Raw genomic sequence first — 25,272 nt, forward strand, 5'->3', positions numbered from 1 at the left:
ATCCATATAACAAAACAAAAAAAAGGTCTATTACCAGGACCTCCTCGTACTCCTGGTCCTCCTGATTGTCGTCTTCGTTCTCGTCATCGTCGTCGTCGGGCTCTGGGAGGTCCTCTTCATCGTCCAGCTCTGCCAAAAGTGTGTTGGCTCGACAGCTGTCCAGGAAGTCTGCAGGAGGTTGAAAAAGAGAGACAAGAGCAAAATAATATATTTAGTTAGGTCGACCAACAGCTACGAATGCCACGGTGATGAAATAATCCCAACGGTTAACAAACTTGTGAGAACGCCGGTGTTACCTTCAACACTGGACAATATATTTGTCGATGACGCTCAATATCTGCGGAGCGTTACTCTAATCTTTAGCGTTAGATGTCTCTTGCTTCTCTGGGTCAAGCTTTGGCTGCCGGCACATTTTGGCTTGATCTCCTCTATTCAACGCACCCAACCTCCGTCCAACTGGGCGCTTATGTTTAATGGAGCAAGCGGAGCGCCACTTCTGAAATGGTTAGAGCTGTGCCTCCAGAAAGTTTACAGATTGTCTCAGACTCCTTTTTAGCATTGGGTTTAAATTCCAAAATATTGCCAAATAGACGCTTTTGTTTTGACAATAAATCTTCCCCCATCGTCTCGTCGGTCAACTCTCCGTAATAAGTGAAATCTGACAATGAACTAAATCTCAAAATGACAGAAATGTTTTCAGTGTATGTCTGAACACTGTAACACCGACTACCACAGCAAGCCTATTAGACAGCAGGTTAGTCAAAGCAGGCTGTGTGTGTGTGTGTGTGTGTGTGTGTGTGTGTGTGTGTGTGGTCACCAACCATAGAGCGAGAATTCGGCCTCCTGGCCGGTGTCACTCTCGCTGGAAGTGGACGTCAGGCTGGTCGTCAGGGTGTTGCTTAGCAACTGGCCCACCGACAGACCCGTGGTGGCCGTGGCTACGTTATTGCTGCTGGTTACTATGGAGGTTGACATGGTAACGGTGGAGGTGGTGCCAGTGCTGGTGAGGTTAGGAAAGCTCTGAGCGCCCATGAGAGGAGAAGCTGCAAACAAACAAAGGGCGGTTAGTTTGTCAGTAACCAAAGAGACAAAGCAGCAGCGGTTAAGTTCCTGTCAGCTGAAACAGCTGCTGATTGGCTGGAGGATGCTCATGCTGTTTGCCCTGCAGGATGCAGACCAGAGCTCCTGGTCAACCTCAGGTCTTAGTAAGAATCTGAATATAACGACTAAGAATCTCACTTCTGTGCAAAAAATGTAAACTCGACTGAGAAGAAGCTTAAGATATCTCTGTCACTTCAGAGCGTCCCTAAGCCGAATTTGATGGCAGCCCTTGTTTGGAACATTTCCAGGGATATTGCTAGGAACTACTACTACAGGAACAGTTTTGGTTCCTGACGCCTAAAATGTGTGCAGTTTTTCTGAGACACTGCACAGCTACAACTATTTATTTTTGAATGCTATTAATTATTATTACTATTAGAGTACTAGAGGTGTGATTTTGTGTAACTAGCCAAAAAAAAGAGGAGGGAGAGAGATAATGTAAAGAAGTGATTGAAAGCATTTTATTTTCAGTCTCAAAAAAAAAAAAATTATCTGTTACTAGTCCAAATGTTTTGCTTTTTTTTCCAGCTAGTTTTAAGATGACTGATAAAACAAGTGAAGAGAGTTCAAACTAACCGCAGGCAGATAATCCGTAAGCAAAGATTGTTAACCTGTTTCTGAATACGGGTCCCTTTCAGGTAAGATTGTCAAATGTTTGCACTAGTGAGGATCTCTACAGTCTGCAAAGGGAGCAGTAACTTGTTTAATGTTGTTGAAGTTAGTAAGTGCTGGAAGGTTAGTCCAGTTGACTTTCTGTCCTTACAAGCTTTTATCCTTATTACTAATGATTGAAAGACTATTACCGGTGTAGTACTCGTACTCCATGGCAATTACAGTGTAGTAATATTACAGTACTCCCTGCAGTTACAGTATAGTTACAGTGTAGTATTAGTATTAATATTACAGTACTCCCTGCAGTTACAGTATAGTTACAGTGTAGTATTAGTATTAATATTACAGTACTCCCCGCAGTTATAGTATAGTTACAGTGTAGTATTAGTATTAATATTGCAGTACTCACTAGCTGTGCTCATGACATTCCTGCCCAGAGTGTTGGTGTTGTTGTCGCTGCTGCTGCGACTCAGGTTCATGTTGTTGGTGGCGTTGGTGCGTGACATGTTGGGTGCACGCCGGACAAAGGACTCCATGAGGCTGGCCTCACGTGAAGACAGGTTGGGCACGCTGGCGCTGGAGCTCATTGGCGCACCGGCGGCCAGCAGGGAGCTGACAGAGAGTCTGGCGTTAGCCGCAGAGCACAGAGGCCTCTGGGAAGGCGTGTCCTTGCTGGATGACTCAGACACCGAGCTGACGTCGGGGGAGCTCACGCTTACCAGTCCCATAGAGATAGCCGTCGCCGGGTCGGTAGATGAGTCCTTGTTTCTGGCTTCGTCACCAGGGGCAAGCGTGTCGGCGGTAAGTGTGCCGGTGCTGGACGCAGAGCCGGAACCTCCCTCCGCTGCAGAGGACAGCACGACGATCGGCTCATGCTGATGTCCGTCAGAGCCAACCCCGATCCCCATTAGTCCTCCCAAACCGGAGCCCTGGTCGAGCAGCAGCCCCTCGGCCCTCCTCTCCATCCGCAGACCCCCCATGCCCTGCAGCCCCGCGGAGGAGCTCAGGCTGATGTCGGAGGAAGAGGCGACGCTGCAGACGGAGCTGCTGCTGCCCTTCCTGCTGGAGGAGCTGGCCCCACCGAGCGACGTGGCCCCGCTCTTGTCGGGACAGTTATTTTTCACCAGGCTGCTCCACGACTGCTGCTGCGAGGAAGACGAGGTGGATGAGGACGAGGAGGAGGTGGTAGTGGTGGTGCCGCCGATGGCTGCCGGCGTCGCGGAAGGTCCCACCATGGAGGAGGCGGGGCCTGAAACAGTGGATGAGACAGGTTTGGGTGACGGCGCTGTGGCAGCCGACTCAGGGTCGTACCCTGGAGCAAGCTTGAGGTCAAACTTCCCTTCAGCGCCCATACGGTAAGAGTTAGAGCCGCCAGCATCCCAGGTTACATCAATCCAGCCTGGATGGACAGAGAGATAGGAGGGAGACGGACGGATGGATGTCAGAGACCCGGCAGAGAGAGGGAGAGACAGAGAGAGAGACAGACAGAGGGAGAAACAGAAAGAGAGTAGCAGAAAGAGAGAGACAGAGTGGTAGAGGGAGGTAGACAGACAGCAGAGAAGCAGCTTACAATCAGAGCAGCTTCACACAGCTCCACACTGGACCAGATCACTGCACAATATTGTGTGAAATGTTCCTTTGAAGTCACAATCAAACTATAACCCTGCTTTCCTATTTGTTTCTCTTTTATATAAATCTTTAAGTCTTAGTCTTTAGTGGCATTAGAGGATGTGTTGATCATATGACTAAGCATCACAAAACAAGTACTGTACACAAGTACAGCAAGTATTCATATTTGTAATCTTAGTAAACATTTATTTTAATATATTGGTGCCAAAAACCGATACCAAGCCCTATTGAAGGCGCATCCCTTGTATTACATACATGTGGATGAAATATGCAACCTTAAGATTTTGACTCCATTGCCGTAATTAACTTGCAATAGCTTTGTATGCAAGTGCATACTTATCGGCGAGCATTTTAGAATACAGTAACTACGTTTGAAAAAGAAAGGAAGCTTAAAAATGCAGTTTCACTGTAGCTTTAAAAAGCAGTGGTTCCCATAATGGTGCCTTAAAAACAAGCAAAGGATGCAGCAATATTTATCACACAACTCGTCAGTGCCTCCATATGTGTACAGCTTAAATATAAAGTCGTTAAAAATAAAATATATTTAATATAGTGGAGTAATTAATTGTATCAATTGTTTATTTGAAGTTAAATATTTATCTGTAAATCTCTGGAGAACCCGTTGACTTTTATTTGGAGTGATTGAGAAGGGACCTATATTAACTTAATATTGATATAAAGTTTATAATGTGCATATATTAATGTTGTATTGTGGGGTTGGGTGTCTGCATTTGGGAACCACTGCTTTGAAGAACAATCTGTTGACATGTTTTAAAACTCCACTCGAGGTGGTTTTGGGTCCAGGTGGAGCGATGAGAGAAAAATATGAACACAGTCACAGAAAATGACAATCAAAGCAAAAGTAGAAAATATTTCTGGCAAATGCAAAAAGCGTCAAAGCCACAAAGAAAGAAATTAAACTGAGAAACAACAATAAACCTGGTGTATGATTGTTTTTTAAAAATGATAATCAACAGAGCTGCTGGTGGCGTCTCAGCTCAATGACAGAACATCAGATCTGAGTAAAAACACAGAAACACCAAAGAGAGGAGCAAGAGGCAAAGAGGAAGAGGAGGAGAGGAGGAAGGAGGAAGTGTTTGTTATTTCCTGCATGAGCCCAAATCAGAACTTATTTTCTGATTTATCTCGGACTGATCCGGTGACCTGTGGGGAGCGTTTTGATAAAAAAGAGTGTGTGCGAACACTTAGGTCACTTAGTCAGAAATACTTGCAGTGACTTGACTATGAGACAATGATAATGGACAACAAGACGCAAAAGTTGTCAAACTCAGCGATAGAAGAATTAAGACCCACTTGTTGGATGGTAGAAGCATCAAAGTGTCTTCGGTTCTTTTTCTTACATTAAATCAGTTTATTTGAGCCATTTTTAGAACAAATGGATTACATGAGGATCTCTCTTTGCTGTATAGTTTGGGGTTGTGCTGATATTTTACTGTCGGACGGTGTTTAACAGTGACTAATGCTCCGTACTGTGCCTGAACGCATCTTTCACTGCGTGGCATGTGTTGACACACTGACTGTTTACATGCACACAGTATTCCTGCTTTTGCCCTTATTCCGAAAAAGACAATATTTCCTACTAAGCCGTTTAGATGGTTAATATAAAATGAATATTCCACTAATATTTCCCGTTTACATGAAGCCATGCATACTTCGATTACAGTAATATGCCCCTATGATGTATGTCCTACGGCCTTAAAATATCTCACATTCTCCTCCTTTCCTGCGATTCTTTTTACAGCTGTGCAAGAAAACAGGCTGGTTTGTGTACAATGCACAGAGCTGGTCGTAAACAGGCAAGAGAATGTGTTTCGCAAGCTGCAGTAATAGCAACCAATTAAGACACGTATTCCAAATGCGCTGTATACATGACCAAAGAATAATATTGGTATATTCCAAATGTCATAATCAGAAAATGCTATCCAAAACGGAATAGGCTGTTCACCTGACCCATATCAAATTCTGAATATTGTCATATTCAGAATAATAGTGTTCATGTAAACAGTCACTGTCAGTCTGAGATTTCCCTGTCAGGACTGGCCGTACTTTCCGGACACTGTTCTTGTCTGTGTGCGGCTGCAGCTGGATGATGGACGTAAAAACTTGCTGCAGCGTGCAGTAATCCACAGATACAACACATACATATCTGATGTTTCCATCAGACACTGAACTGCACAGATACACCACAGAGGTCACGTTAAAAGGTCATGTGTGGGAAAGTTCAGGGAGAAAAAGGTTAATGTAGAAATGTTCTTCTTTCTTACAGGAACCTGCTGATGACACAGATTAGAGTAAAACATGAATGTGACTGTGGGCAGATATTTATACCAGCAGGTCGTGAACCTCAAGTCCTGCAGTTGGACTTCATTCATTTGTATCCATGTTCTTCAATGTGTGCAATATTTTAAAATGCTGTCTGAAAATCATGTATATTTAACTGTGCTCATTTGCTTTCCTCTGAATGGAGGGTTTCAGAGAGCGTAACCTACATTCAAACAACGGAGGAGTTCTTGCAACAAAATGTGAACTTATTAACAAAGTTTTCAAAGTCAGAACTTGCTGGCACAGATATCTTCCCACAGCTGAGCCTCTGAGTACATAAACAGGGAGTCGGACTCCTATCAAGAAAACCTTAAGACAAGAAAAGTTATTAAACATTAAATCACTTTAAATAAAGCAGTTAATCTGGTTGATTTGTGAGTCCACGGCCCTCTGAAGCTGCAGCATGAATGATAAGTTTGCATGTTTCAGTGTCTTACCGTTGTGAGCCTCTCCGGTGACGATGCCCTCTCCGGTCGGGTTTCCGTCCTGGTCGCGCCATTTCCAGTCGATGCCGCGGACGACCCGCGCCCCCGGTACGATGTACTTCATCACCTGGGAGCGAAACAGTCGGCGCTGGCGACGAAGGTTCGCCTCCGCCTCCTTCACAGCTTTACCTGAGAGAGAGAGACAAAGGATTATATCAAACATTCAAATGATGAGTAGACGCAAAACAGGGATCTGATGGTGACAGAGAGAAAAAGAGAAACTAAGGAAAGACTCAGAAAATGTAGGAGTGGAGCATATGGGCTCAAATAAGGATCAGAAACATTATTAAGTTACAAGACGTTTAGAAATAGTTGCTGAAAAAAAGTGATATTTTGGCTAAAAATAAATAAACTGAGAATAAGACTAAATAAAACAAATGTTGTAACACTAAACAACAAAAGGAGCGGTGGTGTTGGGGGTCGATGTAACCTCCAACCAACTTCCCTAATTCAAGTCCACATTGTTGTGAGGCCTGATTAATGCAGAGATGTAGTCATGTCCTGTACAAATGACCACAGGTGGCAGCCTTACCGAGCTGGTCCTCACAGACGGCGGTGACGGTGCCGTACAGCTCGAGTCCGGACAGAGACAAGTAGTGAGTCTGACCGCTGGCGTTCTTCCCCATCTGTTTGATCCTGATGTGTCTCCAGCCCTGCTTCTCCTCTTTGGACGGGTCCAGAGGCCACGTGGCCGTTGACCTGAGAGCAACAGATATTCACATCAGCCTCTTAGTGTTCATTTATTTGGAAAATTCTGAGTTTCTCCCAAATCGTGCATAATAAATTGATCATTACAGGTGATTAATTGATAAATTAATTAAATGTACCCAGGTTCGTTGAGGCTGCAGTCGTCTATGTGGGTGTAGAGAGTCGTCCAGTTCTGACCGTCCTTAGACACCTGAAAGACCCAGTTCCTCAACGCAGAGCGTCCATAACCCCTGCAGGAGGAGAAAAAACAAGAGTATCCTACTGAATACATTTGGTTTTGTTATTACCTGGAATGTCTCAAGTGTGTTTGATTTATTACCTGGCGTGTCTCAGGGTGTACGCCGAGGGAATGACCCAGAGGCCGAGGTCGACAGCGAACCAGGCGTTTTTGTCATCGTTGGTGTGGCAGTTGAGGGCGGAGCTATCCCGACTCAGGATGTCTTCCAATCGCCCGTAGGGGAGGTTCCGCCCCTCTGATGAGGTAACCACCACCAGGCCGTAGGCAGCGGGATTCACCCACTCATAGGCCGTCCTGAATACAAAATAAATTAAGTACTTAGAAATGAGATACTTTTAACTTAAACTGTGATGATGTTCCAAAAGTCTGGTCTAAACCAACTTGAAACTATTGATTAAGTTTCACCCTTTAAAACTAATAACCTCAATAAATCATATTTTACCAGTTTTAAAGTGTTCAATTAACATCTTGAATATGAATAGAGGAAATGTAAAATACTAAAACATAAAACAAATGCCTGCCGTACATTTTAATTGAAATTATGCTTAAAAAGATGCTCAGTTTGCCTTAAATAAATATCTATAGTTTGACTGTAGCTGCTGTTCTTACTTTGCGTTGGTTCCAACCCAGTAGATGATTCCATTCTCGTCAAAGTCGTGTTGATGTCTGAACGTGAAGGTCTGTCCTTCCCTCAGCTTCCTCACGAAGATGAAAGACGAACGTTCAAAGTCGTACCACTGCTTTGCCACCTGGAGGGAGGAAAAGAGAAACGGAGGTATTAAATCTGAACTACATTTCACATCAGAGTAAAATGAGTAGAGGTGGTGCCTTTCATTCAGTCAGACGGACTCTCTGTAAGTGCTTTTAATACAGAGTCAGAGTTATGTTCAGTGTGTCCTCACCATCTTCAGCAGGTACTGCTCTAGAGACTCGACAGTAGCGAGCGGTTCCATCTTCAACATGCGACCCGTCCGGTCGATCAGAGCGGTCTCGCCCGGCGCTCGCTCCAGACGGAACCGCAACCTCCTCGTCAAGATCTGACGAGCACAAACACACTCCGTTAAGTTTGAATCTATCCGTCCTTAAGAAGACAGAAGTCTAGAGTTTCCCCCCGAAAAATAGATCTGGATCCAGAGCACACTGTGACTCACCTGCAGGTTGTATGTGGATCCTGGAGTGTCGTACAGGTGCAGAGGTAGACGTTCTATTGACTCCAGGACAGCTATCAGTTTACGGATTAAGGCAACAGCTGGTCGGCTGCAGACACACAAACAAGGTTCAGGATTAATCCGACAGTTTGAGACAAGAACAGACAGCAGGTGGACCACATGGAGCATCCTTTATTAAAACCACTTCACACCCGAACAGCTGTTCTCACTTATATTGCCTGATTAGACTTCTTCTTATAGTCCGATTCAGTCTTGATTGACAGCTCTCTTAAGACCTTTACTTACAGTGAGCAGTGTCTGTTGTGCGATTAATCTGCACGTCAATATATTTTTTATTATATAATATTTTTTGTGGTGCTTTTGCACCGCAAAATAGAGAATGATGTTAAATCTGATGCAAATCTATTCAAACTTGTTATTGAACAATTGTTGCAACAGTCACAAATTTGCATCCCTGCCGGAATGAATACTTTTGATGCAAAAATATTCCAAGGGAGGTATTTCACTTATATTCGTCCCTCAGTGTGTAAAAGGCCTCAACTCTCCAGTTAGCCAGACAGTTTAAATGCTCAGTGAGCTCGACAACAACTAGATTGTACGACATGTTGAGCCAACAAGGTGTTAATAGCTTGTAGTGATAATCGTTGTAATATAGAGAAAATGATGGTGAAACTTCGAGACAGTCTCCTCCTTAGTGTTGCAAGAATGAAAAAAGAGCTTGAGAGAGAATTTCAAATCCTTTCACCTCCACACATTTGATCAATCACTATATGAAGTGGGTGTAATTGTCAGCCTAAATAGTCAGAGTAATTCAATCTGTGTGGGTGTGCAGGGCCTTTAAAGTCAGGATGGGAACATGGCAGCTGATTTCGGTGGCGTTACCTTTCATCGTCTTCATTTTCGCTGAAAGCCGCCTTAAAGACATTGATCCTCTCCATTAAAGGCTTACAATCATGTTTCATGTCCAGGTCCATACTCTGCACAAAGAGACACAATAACTCACTTTACATCTACTTCTTTCAAATGCACAGTGTTAAAGTGAAGACTTTATATACTGTAGGTGTGATCAAAAAGAAAACTCACATTATTGAGGACAGTGAACAGAGCCTGGACCAGGCCACTGCTGCACATCTCATACGGAGAAATCGTATTTTCATCCTTCAAAACTACGATCAGGTTCTCCAGAGCCGTTTTCATCAAGTCCCTCCACGTGTTCTCTCCCTCAATACACTGAGAACACAAAAACAAAAATCATACAACATACCAAAATAAAACCTACAAATAAACTAGAATGAATCCTGGTACCAACATGGCTGTATGCATGTTGTGTGCGTGTGTGCTTATGTACCTGTCTGTTGGTGTGCAGCTCCCAGGCGGACTCCAGCTGTGTGGAGATGTTCCTCAGGGTGACCACCACTCCTCTGGGCATGCTCTCTACGGCTTTGAAATGGTCGTCGTACAGCTCCCTCGCCATGCTCTTCACCTTCTGCTTCGTCTTTTCCAGCTTTGACTTCAACTTCCGGCCTCGCTTCCCCGTCCAGCCCGTCACAAACTCTGAGCCTGAACACAAATAACACAAACACAAATCTAGATACCAGTTTTGGTGCAACTTGATCTAAGTGCTGCTTTTGATACGGTTGATCACAGATTTATTTGAAATAGAACGCAGGATCACACTGAATTTGTTTTTAATTGGTTTCCTTGTATCAATAAATAATAATCTCAAAACAGCCTAAAATAACTCGTGTGGTTCCTCAAGGATCCATCTTAGAGACACTATTTATCGTATACATGTTACAGCAGGGGCTTCAAGATTCTGAACTTTCTATAGTTTTATGTGTTTTTGTAACAGCTGCAGGAGGAGAAATGCTGAAACTCACCCAGTGAGGTCTCAGCTGTGAACGAGTGTTTGGTTCCTCTGTTGGACTCGAAGACGAAGCCCGGCAGGTCTTCCTTCAGGATGGTGGCCTGCTGTCCGTCTGAGTTGTGTATGGCGATCTCTCCATCCTTCAGGCAGGTCAGAGACCAGTTCCCCACAGTCAGCTTCGTGGGCCCCACACTGGACAGGATGGGCTGACTGGCTGTTACTGGTTTCACCTGACTCCTCGCGCGCTGCAGCTTCTCCAGGAACTCACTGCGAGACTCTGGACGAGGAGAAAAGAGGAGATCCGTTAGAGCAACCTTTGTTACATGCACACTGCAAGCCTTAGTGCTCAATTGGGATTTATTGCACTGATCTGATTTTTTTTGTTTGTTTGGTTGTTCATATTTTATTTATAAATGTGGCCAATATGAGAGACAAGACTCCTGCCAGCTCAGAATTGTGACAACCGTTGATCTGGAATGATGTCAAATTCCAAGTATTGTTCAGACTGAGATCGCATTGGAGAAAGAATAAAAATAAATAATAATAATAATAATAATAATAATAAATAGACCTGCATCTGATTTAGGATCACGTTAAAAGTTGCACTAATCAGAATTGAAAATATCAGATTTGGGCCACTTTCGCCTGAAGCTTGAAAGAAGCCAAAGAAACCCAGAGATCAGTAACAGAGTCATGAGTCAGTTGTTCGTACCGGAGCTGTCTGACCCCCCCTCTGGACTCCCGCTGGAGTACATGGTGGCCAGCTTCCCGTCCAGGATGAACCTGAACCAGCCGTTGGAGCCGTTGGAGAGTTCAAGAGCAGCAGCGTCCGACCAGATGTAGAGACAGTCCCTCCCTCTGATGATGGACCAGTCCTTCCAGTGATACGGCTTCCCCTGCTGGATCTCCCTTGCATCCTCCTGCACCTCCTCCTCCTGCGGGAGGAGAATCAGTGATGCATGATACAGGTATTTAGTTATGACTCATTTTTAACATGTTCTAAAACTATGAGCTTAAAATATCTTGTTTTATTCCTCAATTGGCAATAAAATTGCAAAAAACATTTTCTCAAATGCTTCAATTCAGGACATGTTTTTAGCGATGTCAAATCTGAAGCCTCTTGTTTCACTTAGTTTTGCAGGAGCAGATACTGTGGGTTTGCGCTCACACACACACACACACACCTTCTCAGGTTTGGCTTCATCCTCGTTCTCGTCGTCGGACGCCGGTCCAGCCAGAGTGGAAACCTTGTTGATGACTCCCAGTCGAGCCAGCTGGTCGAGGAAAACGTCTCCACCTTTATCCACCAGATCTCTGATGATCTGCAGAGCCAGCAGGTGACCGTCGTCATCGTCCTGAGACAGAGAGATACAAAGATAAGTTGCAAGTCATGGCTGTGAGTTGAGTGTGTGGTTAAACTACAGGACAGTTGATCACTTCACTCAGGTCATCAGAAAACAAGGGCTATAAAGAATAACCTGAAGGTTTTAAATTAAAAATGTGTTGTCAGTTTGTGGTGCACGTGTGTGCGTACCTCCTGGTCGAGGACAGTAGCAGTGATCTCCACCAGCACAGTGGGAAGGTTGTGTCCCACCTCGCTGTCACACACCTCCTTCAGCAGGACTTCACTGCTGTAGTGAATCATCTTCCTGATCAGAGCCAGACTGGCTTTCCTAAAATACACAAAGAAATACACAGTAAATACATCTTCAACACATTTAAACTCAATATCTATTTTCTTTTATTTCACTGTGAACAATTCCTTTATTGGTTAAATCTTTGTAAAGAAAAAGACTTCTGGTTCTCGTCTGCTGATCAGAATCAGCCAATGACAGACAGCGTGGCTTAAAAGTGCAGCTCACCTTACATCTGCTCTAATTAAATTAAGATTAGGAGTGTTGTGGAACATGTAGTGCTTCAGTTTGTGTTCAGTCTGTCTTTAATCAAATAAATGAGCTTTTAAGTCCTCTGTGTAATCAATAACATAAAAAAAGAAAGAAGGTATAGTTCAGTTTTTCTGTGCCGGGTTACCTAATAGAAGGCAGCATGGTTTGCTGAAAGGTTTGTGCAAAAACAGGCATAAGTCTTCTCAGGTAGATCGGAGCCATTTCTGGGTCTCCTTTGGGCTCGCTGCCCTCCTCCTCCTCCTTGTTCACATCTTTCTTCTTTTTGTCGTCGCCCTTGTTCACCGGACACATCCAGTCTCCTGCAACACACACACACACAGGTTTGTGATATCTCACTGCTGCTGAGCGAGCAGCCCCACATACTGTCCCACTCATTGCAGAAGCAGCCGACCTACATAGTATATCTGAATCACTGCAGAATATATTTTCAGATGTTAAGAAGTCAATAAAGCAACTTGTGGAAGTCTGGCGTGATGAAGTCTAGAACACACACAATGCATGTGCAGCATTTCTTTTAATAAATAATCAATAACTGTAGTATTATGTGTGTACTAACCAGGGGACTGCAGTATAGCCACCACCTCACTGTGTCCTCTCTCCCTGGCCTTGTCCAGAGGAGTTTTCCCATCCTCGTCTCTCAGGTCAGGGTTAGCTCCGTGACGCAGCAGAGTCTTCACAAACACACATTACAAAATCAGTTGAAAGCCAATAACCTAAGAGAAGAACTCGCCAAACTCTGACAGACATTTGACAGAATCTTATTCACTCTGTGCATCTGTGTATGTGCGTTACCTTGGCTACTTGTGGACGTCCGAAACAGGCAGCGTAGTGTAGTGAAGATGACCTCTGACCTCTGTTGACGTCAGCCCCCCTCTCACATAGAAACTCCACCTGGAACAACAACAAACATGTAGTTGGTCAAACTGAAATTACAGCCAGGAAATACAAAAAACATCTTACTCAAATATCAAATATACGACTAATAATCTTGGTATCACTTTAACCATCATTGTTATTAAGCTCATCCCGTCCTGTTTTACTTGCTTTTGTTGAGAAATTCCAGACAGCATGCTAATAAACAAACTTGTGATATAAATAAGATGCTCTGTGTCTCCGTGTTCATTTTTATTTTTACCATTTCCTGTGTGCCAAAAGCTGAAGCCCAGTTGAGCAGCGTCTGTCCAACATCGTCCATGAAGTTCACCTCAAAAGCTGAAATAGACGAAGCAGGGAGTCAGTTTGTGTCGTTGAAAACAAGAACAAGATGGCAGCAGCAATCTCTAGCATTTGTGACAATGTTTAGTTTTTTGCTATTTAATATGTAGTAGGTGTAGTCAAACATCAGTTATTCCAACCACAACACTTCCATGTTTCTGTGCTGAGGAATATTGAGGAAAACATTCTTCATGGACCGACTTCTTGTGCTTTTCTCTACAGAGTTTGTAGTTTTACCACAGGTGTGTCCCGTGTCAGTGTTCTTACCTCCGGTGTCAATAGCGTCGATCAGAGCGTCGGTGTCTTTGCTGCGGATACAGTCAATGAGCTGTCGGTGGGATCTCTCCCCTGAACTGTCCAGGCGCCTCAGGCCGGGTATCCGACCAGTCGACCCCGCCGTGGATTTGGGCAGCGCCTTCCGCCCCTCAAACAGGAGCACCAGCAGGAGGTCCACCAGCCGCATGGTGTCCAGCACGCAGCGCTCGTCTCCTCCAAGAGCGGACTCCATTGAGTCGGGCAGCGCCGAACGCAACAGGTCCTGAAGATGGGAGAGAAGGAGAGGAGAGCATATCAGACAATGTTTGATATTTGTATATCCAGAGTTTGAAAAGCTTTTTAAGAGCAAGATTAAAGCACAAAAATCTCCTGCCTCTGCCAGCTATCATCATCATCATCTAAATCATTGCTATGAATGCAATTGCAATTTTATACGCACAGCTATCGATGTATAATGTCACTTTCTTAATTTTACAGGCTGTTCATTTTAAATGCATTATATGTTTTGATCATGATTATTTAATTTAAGCTCCGGTCCGCTCTGCATCTGGTGTGAGACGCCAGGAGACAACAAATAAATATGATGATGTGATTGTTTCATTTTAAATACTTATATCATTCACATGAGTGATTGTGTAGATAAAACATCAGATTATGTTCGAAAGTATATTCAAAATCAAGCATATTCTATATGTGTGTGTATATATATATATATATATATATATATATATATATATATATATATATATATATTTTAAGTTTTTAAAGTTCATTATTCTTCTGGTTTCCTGTGACCTACGGTGACCTACATGTGTGACGAGTGGCGACCCTCTGCACAGCGTGGACAGCAGGCTGACGATGGTCGACACCTGGTTGCTCAGTTTGGAGTCTGGGGCCGAGGGGGCGGCGCCGGTTGAGGTACGGCCGGGCTTACAGGAAGAGGCGGGGCCCGTCACTGTGCCGCCGGCAGCCGCCATGCGAGACAGCAGCTCCACAGTCAGCCCGTGTTTGGCTAAAGGGGCTGGATCCACGCCGCGGCGAGTGAACCTGTCGGCCAATGAAGCGAAGCAGCGGAGTGCACCATCTGATACCTGGAGGGCAGAGAGCGGTTAGTTCTGTTGATAAAGCTGCCGCTGAAAAACAAACTGTTGTCTCCTTGGTTACCTGGTGGTCTTCGTGTTTGAGGAGGCTGGACAGAGACTCGACGCAGGTCTCCAGAGACGAGTCCTGAGGCTCCATCTTGCTGCAGAGCCGGGACACGACGGCCATGGCCGAGTGCAGAGTGTCTTTATGAACCAGATGACCGCTGTCTCTGATGAAACTCAGCACACAGTTCAGACCACCGGCCTCGAACACAGCGCCAGACTCCCTGGTACAGATCAGCTCCAGCACCTACACAACAAACACAAAACTTAGTATGAAACGCTCTCTAACAAGATGACTTATCTCCACCTGTTGGTGTCCAAGCCAGATGTCAAACCTAAAAGTAAAAGTTTTTACTATAAACGGATTCATACTGGGTAAGAATTTCTTCAATTAACAGGAGCATTTTAAATTAGAACCGCAATGCTTAGACAAACGGGAAAATAAAGCGTAAACTATTTGAATAATCGATTAATCAGTTAAGATTAAGATGCCGTTTTCATGCAAAAATGTCAGAAAATGCTGTTTTAGCCTCATATATGGAGCTTTTCTCAGTTTTATGTCGTATTAAACTGAATAACTGACAAAACAAGACATATTCTTGGAAATATTCAATGTCTACCAATTAGTGAAATGATCAACCAGCACCTGAAAACATAAAACAGCATCTTTCAGCTACTATCAGCAGAACAGATGAGTGCTGAGAAAAACTGAGGCCCGAATAAAGAAAACAACTGTCCTGTGATGTGTATTAATAAATGTCTGGTAACACATGCTTGTGAGTCTTCTGCTCGTGGTTTGACTCTGCTCCAATACACACACAAATACAAGAGCAGGCCGATCTCTGATCAGTTGTTATTATCTTGTCTTAGCCTCAGTTAACCTTCTGTTATCTGCCTACCCGACACACTGGCCCAGCTCAGGATTACGACAGAAACACTGCAGATAAATAAGATAAACAGATGCTCTTTGATGAGATTTCACTGGAACAAAAGGCACTGCTGCTTACCAAACTGATGACATCATCCCGGCCTTGAACGACAGGTTAACGAGATAAAACACTGAAGCAGCAGAAACGCTGTCTGGCTCTTCTTTACTGTCTGATTCTGAGCTTTCTCATCAGGGAGAGAAAAGTGCTGCAGGAAATAAATCTCTCACCTGAGACTTAAATCATGTCAGCATGTATCAGGGTTGGGCAAACGGACGAATATATTGGCGCTCGGCGATTGGCTGAGTACATTGGCAGTTGTTTTTCTTTGGGCCGTTGTTTGTCATTTTATTTAGCTAATTTAATGATCTGCCTCCAAAGAACGAGTGAGAGTTGCTGCTCAGCGGCAGAAAGAGAGACAGCACATAGAGCTGGCATATTTTCTCATCTAACTGTGAATTAAGGTTGTATTTCAACTAAACTGGAGTTAGTGATTGATGGAACAGTGGAAAGACACTTTTGGTGCATTTTATTTTGTACCTGATAAGTTCCAATGAAGTGTGTTCTATGGTGAGTTAACAAGGTAATTAAGCTGGTCTTAGTTCGGTGAAAGAGAGAAAACTTGAATTCAGAAAGAGTACAGTTGTATTTTTGTTTTTAATAACAAAAAGGCAAATATGTGTTAGAATATTTTTTGGACATTTTGTGAATTATTTTTATTTATAAGACTACAAAAAGCAGAATATATAAAAAAAATGTTTTAACATATCACCCCACCTTAGCATGTATGCAGGTTAGACCTCAGTTAAATCATAACTCTATAATCTACAGTAAACAATGCATCCTGTAAAAGCTTCTCGCATATTAAGAGCAAAGACCCTCCTCCCGTCCTCCTACCTTGACACACTGCTCGGCCAGGTCTCTGCTGGTCCTGTTGTTGAGCTCCACCACCACCAGCCGGTTGCACAGAGCCTTGATGGCCCCGTCCACTCCCACGATCCTCCGGGTGCACTCTGCCGACACGTCCAGGTAGTAGGTGATGGCTCTAGCCGTGACCTCCAGCACGTTATCTGGAGCACTCTCATCCAGGAAGATCTTACAGAGCGCCGGAAGGAACGTCCGAGGAGGACAGCTGGAACAAGAGAGACGAGGAGCAGAGAGACGGTCAGTCAGCTGACCTCTGACCTCCTGACTGTGTTATTGCTTGGGATCACAAACTGAAAACTCACGTCTCGAAGCAGCGGTCCACGTTGTCTGACATGAGCAGCAGCATGCAGAGCTGCTCCAGAGCGATGAGCTGCATGTCCCGCTCATCGCCCTGACCCATCTGCAGCCACTCCAGCAGGGTGTCTGGGTCCACGTCCGCCATGATGGCTAGCCTACAGGAAAATAAATACATAATGTACCATTGATTCTGTACACCTGCCAATTCTGTTTAGGGGAACAGGTGCTGGATGCCATCCCAGCATGTGAATGTTTATTAATTACATTCTTGGAAGCTTTTAATAAAAGCTTCTGATTTTCATTTTTTGCAAACAAGGACTGTTCCTCAGTCATATTTTTGGCAAATAAATATTTGAAATGCTAAATTACTGGTTTCACATTTTTCTGACAGTCATTTGCTGTGATCATGAGGAAATTAATTGTGTTTTGAAAAAAAAGGCAGGAGATAAATCTTTTATTGTGCCCTCTCTCAGGTTATTTAAACTCTCACATGCCCTCTGTCATCCCTAGACCTCTCACCTGGCTCCCCGTTGGCTCCCCGGTCCGGCTCAGCGCCCAATCACTGCTCACAGTTCTGTCGCTGTTTGGGACTCATCCAACCAACCGGACGGAGGGAGGGAGGAAAAACACGGACAAAAGAAGTCGCTCGCTCTCACAGCAGGGGTTTCTAGGACATGTAGTCTCTTCACCTGCAAAACAAAACAATGGAGAAATTTAAAAAAACAACACCTGAGGACGAGCGTGACTTAATTATCTAATTCACTTAGGAATTTAAATGATTCGTTAATCATGGTTTGTACAGGGCAGTGGATAATTCCTGGGCGACTGCAGCTAATGCTCATTTATGCATGAAATGAGTATGGAATACTTCAGGGATAACTCTACTAGCAAAAGCATATAATTGTTTATACAGCAGTGGATAATTCCTGGATGACTTAAGTCTGTTTATACGGGTTTTATACCGTTTTGGCAATATTTACAGGAGGGTAGTCAGGGCAAAAGGAGGGGGGGGGGGGGGTGACCACATCCTTGCTTTAACCAGAGTGACACCGTATCCTGTGACACTTCTGATTCTTTGATCCTTTTACCTTTAGGTTACTTAAAAGGGCGGTTTGCAATCAGGAAATCTGCTATTTATTGAGTTGATATATGCCTGCATGGTAAAGTAGAATTCATATTATTATTATAATTATTATAATAATAAAACATTCTCACATAAGACAAGAAGTTGTACAGCATTGGAATGTTGATTTAGAATTTGAATGTCAACGTTATGAATCTTCGATGCTTCAAACTATTCAGTACAGCCCTAGTAATTCCTGGAAGACAGACCAGCTGCCAAAGCTTTTCATGTAGGATTTACGTTCGGCTCGTGCCAAGACTAATTAGACCATGTCAGGGTAATTCAACCATTACTGAACAGAACCGAATGGTTTGAAAGGTCTGCGATGAACACACCCCTTATAAAAACAACAACATTAACATCAGTAAAAGAATATCTAATCCGCAGCCTGTCTCTGAGAGGAAGTTCAGGATCTGTCGAGCGAATTTAACTGCATGTTGTCGTCACTGGAAGGGTCTAAACTCTGATGTGGGCTGCAGCTAATTTGAACCTCAGAGCTTTTACACACTGCCTTTAGACTGACAGGCGGGGGAGATGTTCAGAGAACTGCCACTGTCAAGCCAATATGCAAATGCTAAACACTTTGATATGAAAACCCGGTACACAGGAGGACAAATTATCAAGTATAAAGAGCTTTCAGTAAAGGTAATAGCAGACTGGTGCACCGTAGAACAATAATATGGAACCAAACCAGCAGTCAATGCAGACCGGACCCCTCCAGAACATTAAGTCTTCCAGATCTGATCCAAGAATTGAATGCAAAAGCTTGATCTTTAACAGCTAAATCTGATGCTTTTATCTACTTTGAAACTCAGCAACAGACATTTAAACATTGCCTGGTACAGTAATAATGTAGTCAGAGAATCAATACAAAAATGTTAAAAACTCTTTGTTAGTTAATAGCAATAAAGGTGAGAAAAAAGCAAAGAGATTTTCTAAATTCAGAAAGAAGTTAAGCATAAATGCTTGCTGGGTCAGGAGGATTTTGGGAGCTAAAAACAAAGTCCGAGTCCAGGCGAGGCTGATGATCCTCCGAGTCTGTACATCGTCTGTTTAATACGTGCAAAAATATCACGACAGTCTTCACAACTTCTACGGTATTATGATATGTGACAATGCTACATGTCATTTTAAAGAAACTGACAGATTAATTCATTAGAGATAATAACTAATGATATGTTGGCCTATAAATGACACAATGTGTAGCAGAGAAATGCCAGATCTGTTTGAGGCAATTCAACAAAAAATAAAGAGAACATGTATTAATACCAGGGAGGTGAAAATCCATTTTCATATCAAATGTCTACCAATTATTTTCTTGATCATCAAGATAATAGCATTAACTCTCGTCTTGTTTTGTGAGTCTGGGAGCGCTCTGCCAAGGCTGTTTCCATAAGTGATAAATGTGTGTATCCGCCCCGTGATTCAGAGCCGCTGGGTTCTTCCTTGACCTGTGCTACACTCTTCGACCAAGAATCATGAAAATCGGGGAAGTAGTTTTTCTGTAATCCTGTTGACCATAACACAAACAAAACAAGTTTTCGGTAATATCTAAAACACAGCAGCCGGCTAGCAGCTCTGTTAGGTAGTATAGCACTGCAGCGCGGCATGCTGGGAGTCCGATGGGTCCAGGCTAAGTTGATTAGGGCCTAATTTGAAGCCAACTGGCTTGTCTGACTGTCCGTCTGGATAGAAACAGGCTGTGCTGGACAGATCCTCTTATCAACAGATTAATCATCACAACTTGCCAGAGAGTGTCCTGACCTCCTCCCCATTTCCTCCCCCTTCAGGCACCGGGGGAGACCACAGCAGGACTGACCCAATGGACTCAGTCAGTCAAATGGTTTGGCTTTCACCCCTTTAACCCGTCACTGTCTCCTGTGTCCACTTGCTGTGTCCACTTTCTATGTCCAGGTTGAGGTCAGTCAGCAGAATACACAATTTTAGAGAAGAAAAGATGTGAACAATTCTATTAAATTCATGGGATCTTCCAAAACTCATGCAGCTCTACTTCAAATACTTTTGTTAGTTATGAATTGTAGTAGTAATATATATATTTTTATAGCCATAATAGCTTAAAAAACAGAAGTTATATTTAGCAAGTATTTTAATTTTCTATGCAGGACCAACTAACTTCTACGTGTGATACAAAATGTGGTTGCAAGAAAGTGAAAACTAGGATTTTCATTTTTGAAAAATAAAGATCATTAATTTTTATATAATTGATTAGTGTAAAACATTCAGGAATAACTATTTACATGAAAACATGTTGGAAATTAACCTTGGGGTTTTTTTTCGGGACGTTTAGTACAAATCACAACCCAATCCTTCAAAGGTTCATAACTTTAAAAGTATTTGGAGTAGAGCTATAGGACTTTGCAAGGTCCCCTGAATATAATAGAATTTGAGACATCCTTTTTCAAGGAACTCTATGATATGAACAAGGCGGTCCTTTTCTTACTCCTCAATCCTTTAGTCTGTTCAGCCTCTGGCAGTTTATGTTGTCACAAACAGAACAATGGCTTGACATTTCACAACACTGAGGTGTCTCTTTCAGACAGAGTGATTCAATCACAATCAACATCAGCAGAACCAATCCACACAGAAGCAAACAAGGTCACCTGAGTTCAAACATACAACAGTTTGATTTTAGAAAAAAACAAATAATCTGTTACAGAATTCTTGCTCAGATTTTAGTTTTGTTTTCTGTAGGGCTGTACCGAATAGTTCGAAGCTTCATTTATAACGTTGACATTGGATTTCTAAATGAATATTCAAATGCTTCCCAGCTTCCCTTTCTATGCTCGTCTATTCATTGTGTTTAAAAGCTGTATGCAGATAAAGATTTAGCTACGATAATATTATTAGTATTACACTTTTTGTAGAATTAGATTCCAGTGGTGGCTGTGTAGGATTGTTTCTAACTCGTGATCCAAACATTACCAACAACTCCAGAACGTTTTAAGTCCAAAAGTCAACGTTTATTTAAAAAAAGCGTGTTTTTATCTAACAAATCTAAATCAAATCTAACAGCACTTGAGACCCCCTGTGGGTGGGGTTGCACTAATCTAACTTTTTCTCTTTCAGTACTGATTCCCTCACCTCGTGGTATCTAGTGATACAGAGAGTTGATGGGATACCAGTACTCTCTTTTCAATCTGTATACTTCACTATTATGTAGCAATCATGGGGATCATTTTTAAGTAAGGGAACATGAGGCGAAGGATTTCTGTGGTATTAAACAGAGTCCTTGGCCGTCCTTGACTGAATTAATGTGAATGCAAGCAGAAATTAACAAATACATTTCAACATGGATCCGCACATCGTGGCCAATATATAAATTAAATTAAATTATATTTCTCCTTGGTCTATTGGTCAGACTAATTTAACATTTATCAACATCCTAACATACTATTACTGTTCACCATTTAAAGACTTATATAATAACCTCATTTAGTTATTTAGAAAGTTATAGATAATGTTATAAGTTGTACTTTAAAGCCAACATGGACAAGAAGTCTTAAAAATGGAAATGTTACCATCTACAATTCCCTTAACTCCATCTGGCCAGAAAGATAGTGTAATAAGATAGAAAGCTTTTGAACAGCAGAAGGGTGGATCTTATATGCTTAACGACAAACTCGGTGACCTTATTACGGTTTACTTTCCCTTAAGACCAGTAAAAGCATTTTATAAAAGGCTAAACGTAATCTTAAAAGTATGAGCTTTAGAGTGGTTTGCAGAGGTGTACAGGTATGGAATGAGATTGATAACAGTATAAATATATTTGATCTGTATCTGTTTTCAAAAAGATTTTAAGTCAGCAGTTACTACAACAATATGTTAAAGCTTGAATACCCTACAAGGTTGGGGACTTCTGAACTAGTTACTCTGAAATCCTTTTAAAATTGAAATGTATGTCTATATAGTGTATCTTACCTATTTACCAATGTTTAGACTGATGGAATAAATGTTTTAAGACCATGTAGTAGTAAAGATTAGGGTAGTTTTAACACATGACCCTTTTAAAATCTAGACCATATGTTAGTAAATATATATTTTAAAAGTACTATCTGCTACATCTGCAATGATAAGTCGATTGACAGAAAAATAATCACCAACTACTTTGATCATTGATTCATTATTCATGCAATAAATGCAGTTTTCAGCCTCTCAGATATGGAGGTTTCCTGCTCATCTTTGTTTCATATCCTAATAAAGAGATTATCTTTGGGTTTCAGACTAACAAAACAAGACATTTAAAGACATCACCTTGGACTTTAAAGAACTGGGATGGACATTTTTCACTATTATGTGACATTTCACAGACCAAATGATCAATCTAGAAAATACTCGGAAGATCAGAATCAAAATGATAATAGATATGATTGTAATTTTGAGGTACTTTAGTTAAGTATTTCCATATTGTGCTACTGTATACTTCACTCCACTAAATTTTGGAAGCCAATATTGTACTCAGCTACATTTATTCGACAACTTTAGTTACTAAATTATAATAATTATAATAGATTATATTATTAACACACAATACAAATCAACTGATAAATGGTTATATATTATTATTATTATTTTTATTATAGGTTTAAATACCCAGCAGTATATATATAGTAATTCAAATGAGATCCACATTTACCAGCTGCTACATTACAATGATAAACACATTCATGCATCAGTAATTATAATCAAATATTAGCATGTATGTTATTCTAAAATGGGTCAGTCCGCATAATGACTTATTTTACTTGTTGAATATTTCGATGGCATTTTAAGTAACATTTTGAATTCATGACTTACTTGTAGCAGAGTATTTCTAAATTGTGAGTACTTCTTCCAGCACTGTATAACAACTAAAACACAGTCTTCTGATAGTCGTGACTATATGTTTCCATACCAACTCCCCTGCCCCACTTGAACAAACCTCCTTTGTTTGTGACTTCAAACTTGCACAATGTCAGCAACTCGGCCACAGGAGTAAACAGGGGAAATTACATGGTCCAGCCATATCTAACAAAGCTAGCTGAGTGACCTTAAATTTCATCATCTATCCGGGACACAAGGAGCCTAATTATTTCATCAGACACAAAACATAAGAGGATATAGCAGGGATGTGTTACGGTCAACGTTAAGCCTTGTAGAGAGCTGTACAGTCATGTACACAGTAATGGTTTTATAGTTGCTGCCAGTTTCTAAGCATTAAGCTAGCTGTTAGCTTCATTAGCTAATTAGCAACTGCGATGTTGTCAGGCCACTAAAACAAAATGTAACTCCCAGAAAATATCCTAAACATATAAACATGAACCCAACCGTGTTATACGAAGTTATACGTTTGTTTGTTATCCAGTAGAAATACATTTACAAGAACGAAACCCGGCAAATGTTACCGGCTAGCACCACGCTAGCTAATCTAAACGTTAGCTGAAGTAACAGCAGAGATTTCGGTTTTTTTGTGATAAACCCGTATTTATAACCAACAGGAAACATACCACTATACCACTACAACACACATGTCCCCACGGTTTGTGTATCATAAACGTTAAATATCATTTCTTAAGCTAACTGTCTCCGGGGCCTCGGACTCCAAACGTGAGCCGCGGGGCTCGAGTTCCGGGAGAGCCGAGAGGCCGCAGCGCAGCCGCGGACACCAACCACGAGCGACACCGGCCCGGGCTCGTATTCACCTGCGGGATGATCCACTCACCGTGTTTTTTTCGTGTCTGAGACGCTCAGCAGCGGTATATGACTTAGGATTTCCTAGGTCCAACTGATAGATGAAGAGCTGTATATATCACCAATGCCTGGGGTTTAATCAAGGCGTTCCCATATCTTCAGAACTGGTGTAAAAAAGGTCAGAGTGACGGCGAGCCGATAAACACACCGCGGACTGAAATGGAGAGCTGAGCCGACTGCTGCAGCCGCCTTCAGGAGCTGCTCCTCAGCTCGGAAATACGAAACACCAAAACATCTATTATTTTTACATATCAGAATTAGCTTTATTGGCCAAGCATGTTAACACTCATTTGATTTATTTTCATCTCTCTCAATGTTCTGTATGTTGTTCTATTTTCTATATTTATGCACCAATACACCAAAGCAAATTCCTTATATGTGATATATGTATCCAAATACAATCTAAAATAAATATTGAATTGATAAACATGCACTGGGTGATTATTTACAGAATGTGCATGTATTTATTTATATATATATATATATATATATATATATATATATATATATATATATATATATATATATATATATATATATATATATATATATATACTGTATATATGGCGTGTAGGATTTATAATGACAGTGTGTACAAATAAAAAAATTGGTGCATTAAAAACTGTAAAATTATAATCGATAATGGGAGCAGTGGATGTGTTGTCGCTATATGGTTATTGACAGTTTATGACTGATGCTAAGTGTTCATCACAGTGAGCCTGCATTAAGGTGCTATACAAATAAAGCTTATTATTATTATTATTATTATTATTATTAAGAAACTGCTTTTTGTGTCTGGTTGTGTTGGCGTACAGTGATATGTATTGCCTCCCAGAGGGGAGAAGCAGAAACATGTTGTGTCCAGGGTGTGATGGTCTGCAGTGATGTTTCCTGCCCGTTTCCTGACTCTGAAGGAGAATAAATTCTGATTGGAGGGCAGGCTGGCACCATATTCATTTGTCTTCTCCTTTCCTGTATTATTTTCTTATATCCTCTTAATATATATATATATATATATATATATATATATATATATATATATATATATATATATATATATATATATATATATATATTATATTAGTTAGTATACATAGGATTACATTTTATGTTGTATTGTTCAACAAAAATTTAATTTAAAGGATACAAATAAGTCAACTATATATAATATGGGGACAGTAGTACAAAACTACAAGATCATTTTTGATATGGTAGGATACACATTTGGGCTACATTTTTTCAGCCCAAGAAACAGCCTCCATTTTATTTGGATTACAAAAAAACTACTTAATCACGATTCATCTTGATTATTGTGGGGATTCCGACAGTTCATGAAGGCAGCATCTTGAAGTGACGAAGCAGACGTCAGGGGGCGCTGCAACGTGTTTGTTTCTGTTCAAAGAAAAAGTGTTTCACAACTGATAATAATAACCACACAGATAAACAAACAGCTGAGAAGATATATATATATACCTTAACCCACTATTACTTAACCAGTTTACATTACTGGCATTGTGTACATTTTGTTTTTGCACCTTCCTGATAATCTTTATTGT

At 41.7% G+C, this 25,272-nt stretch overlaps 1 protein-coding gene across 4 annotated transcripts in view; it reads right to left on the reverse strand.

Moving 5' to 3' along the window:
• hectd1 (HECT domain containing 1) overlaps positions 1-23,908 on the reverse strand; it is a 32,480-nt gene extending 8,572 nt beyond the window's left edge. Inside the window, exons 1-28 of one of the 4 annotated variants that reach the window (XM_029460129.1) lie at positions 23,688-23,907; positions 17,365-17,534; positions 16,851-17,000; positions 16,519-16,753; positions 14,715-14,942; positions 14,360-14,641; positions 13,542-13,812; positions 13,195-13,271; positions 12,852-12,950; positions 12,616-12,730; positions 12,184-12,358; positions 11,687-11,825; positions 11,337-11,507; positions 10,865-11,072; positions 10,166-10,429; positions 9,634-9,845; positions 9,369-9,515; positions 9,168-9,262; positions 8,268-8,373; positions 8,019-8,153; positions 7,726-7,865; positions 7,198-7,410; positions 6,998-7,108; positions 6,703-6,869; positions 6,123-6,299; positions 2,123-3,112; positions 822-1,043; positions 35-168 (exon numbers count right to left, since the gene is read on the reverse strand). In XM_029460129.1, coding sequence (XP_029315989.1) covers positions 35-168; positions 822-1,043; positions 2,123-3,112; positions 6,123-6,299; positions 6,703-6,869; positions 6,998-7,108; positions 7,198-7,410; positions 7,726-7,865; positions 8,019-8,153; positions 8,268-8,373; positions 9,168-9,262; positions 9,369-9,515; positions 9,634-9,845; positions 10,166-10,429; positions 10,865-11,072; positions 11,337-11,507; positions 11,687-11,825; positions 12,184-12,358; positions 12,616-12,730; positions 12,852-12,950; positions 13,195-13,271; positions 13,542-13,812; positions 14,360-14,641; positions 14,715-14,942; positions 16,519-16,753; positions 16,851-16,990 — 5,253 coding nt within the window. In that variant the 5' untranslated portion in view covers positions 16,991-17,000; positions 17,365-17,534; positions 23,688-23,907. Of the gene's footprint in view, positions 1-34; positions 169-821; positions 1,044-2,122; positions 3,113-6,122; positions 6,300-6,702; positions 6,870-6,997; positions 7,109-7,197; positions 7,411-7,725; positions 7,866-8,018; positions 8,154-8,267; positions 8,374-9,167; positions 9,263-9,368; positions 9,516-9,633; positions 9,846-10,165; positions 10,430-10,864; positions 11,088-11,336; positions 11,508-11,686; positions 11,826-12,183; positions 12,359-12,615; positions 12,731-12,851; positions 12,951-13,194; positions 13,272-13,541; positions 13,813-14,359; positions 14,642-14,714; positions 14,943-16,518; positions 16,754-16,850; positions 17,001-17,364; positions 17,535-23,687 lie in introns of all 4 variants that reach the window. The other 3 variants (XM_029460130.1, XM_029460128.1, XM_029460131.1) reach the window with 3 other exon arrangements.
• Positions 23,909-25,272: the final 1,364 nt, after the last annotated feature.

This window comes from Cottoperca gobio, chromosome 22 (genome assembly GCF_900634415.1).
Source record: "Cottoperca gobio chromosome 22, fCotGob3.1, whole genome shotgun sequence".
Classification (NCBI taxonomy): domain Eukaryota; kingdom Metazoa; phylum Chordata; class Actinopteri; order Perciformes; family Bovichtidae; genus Cottoperca; species Cottoperca gobio.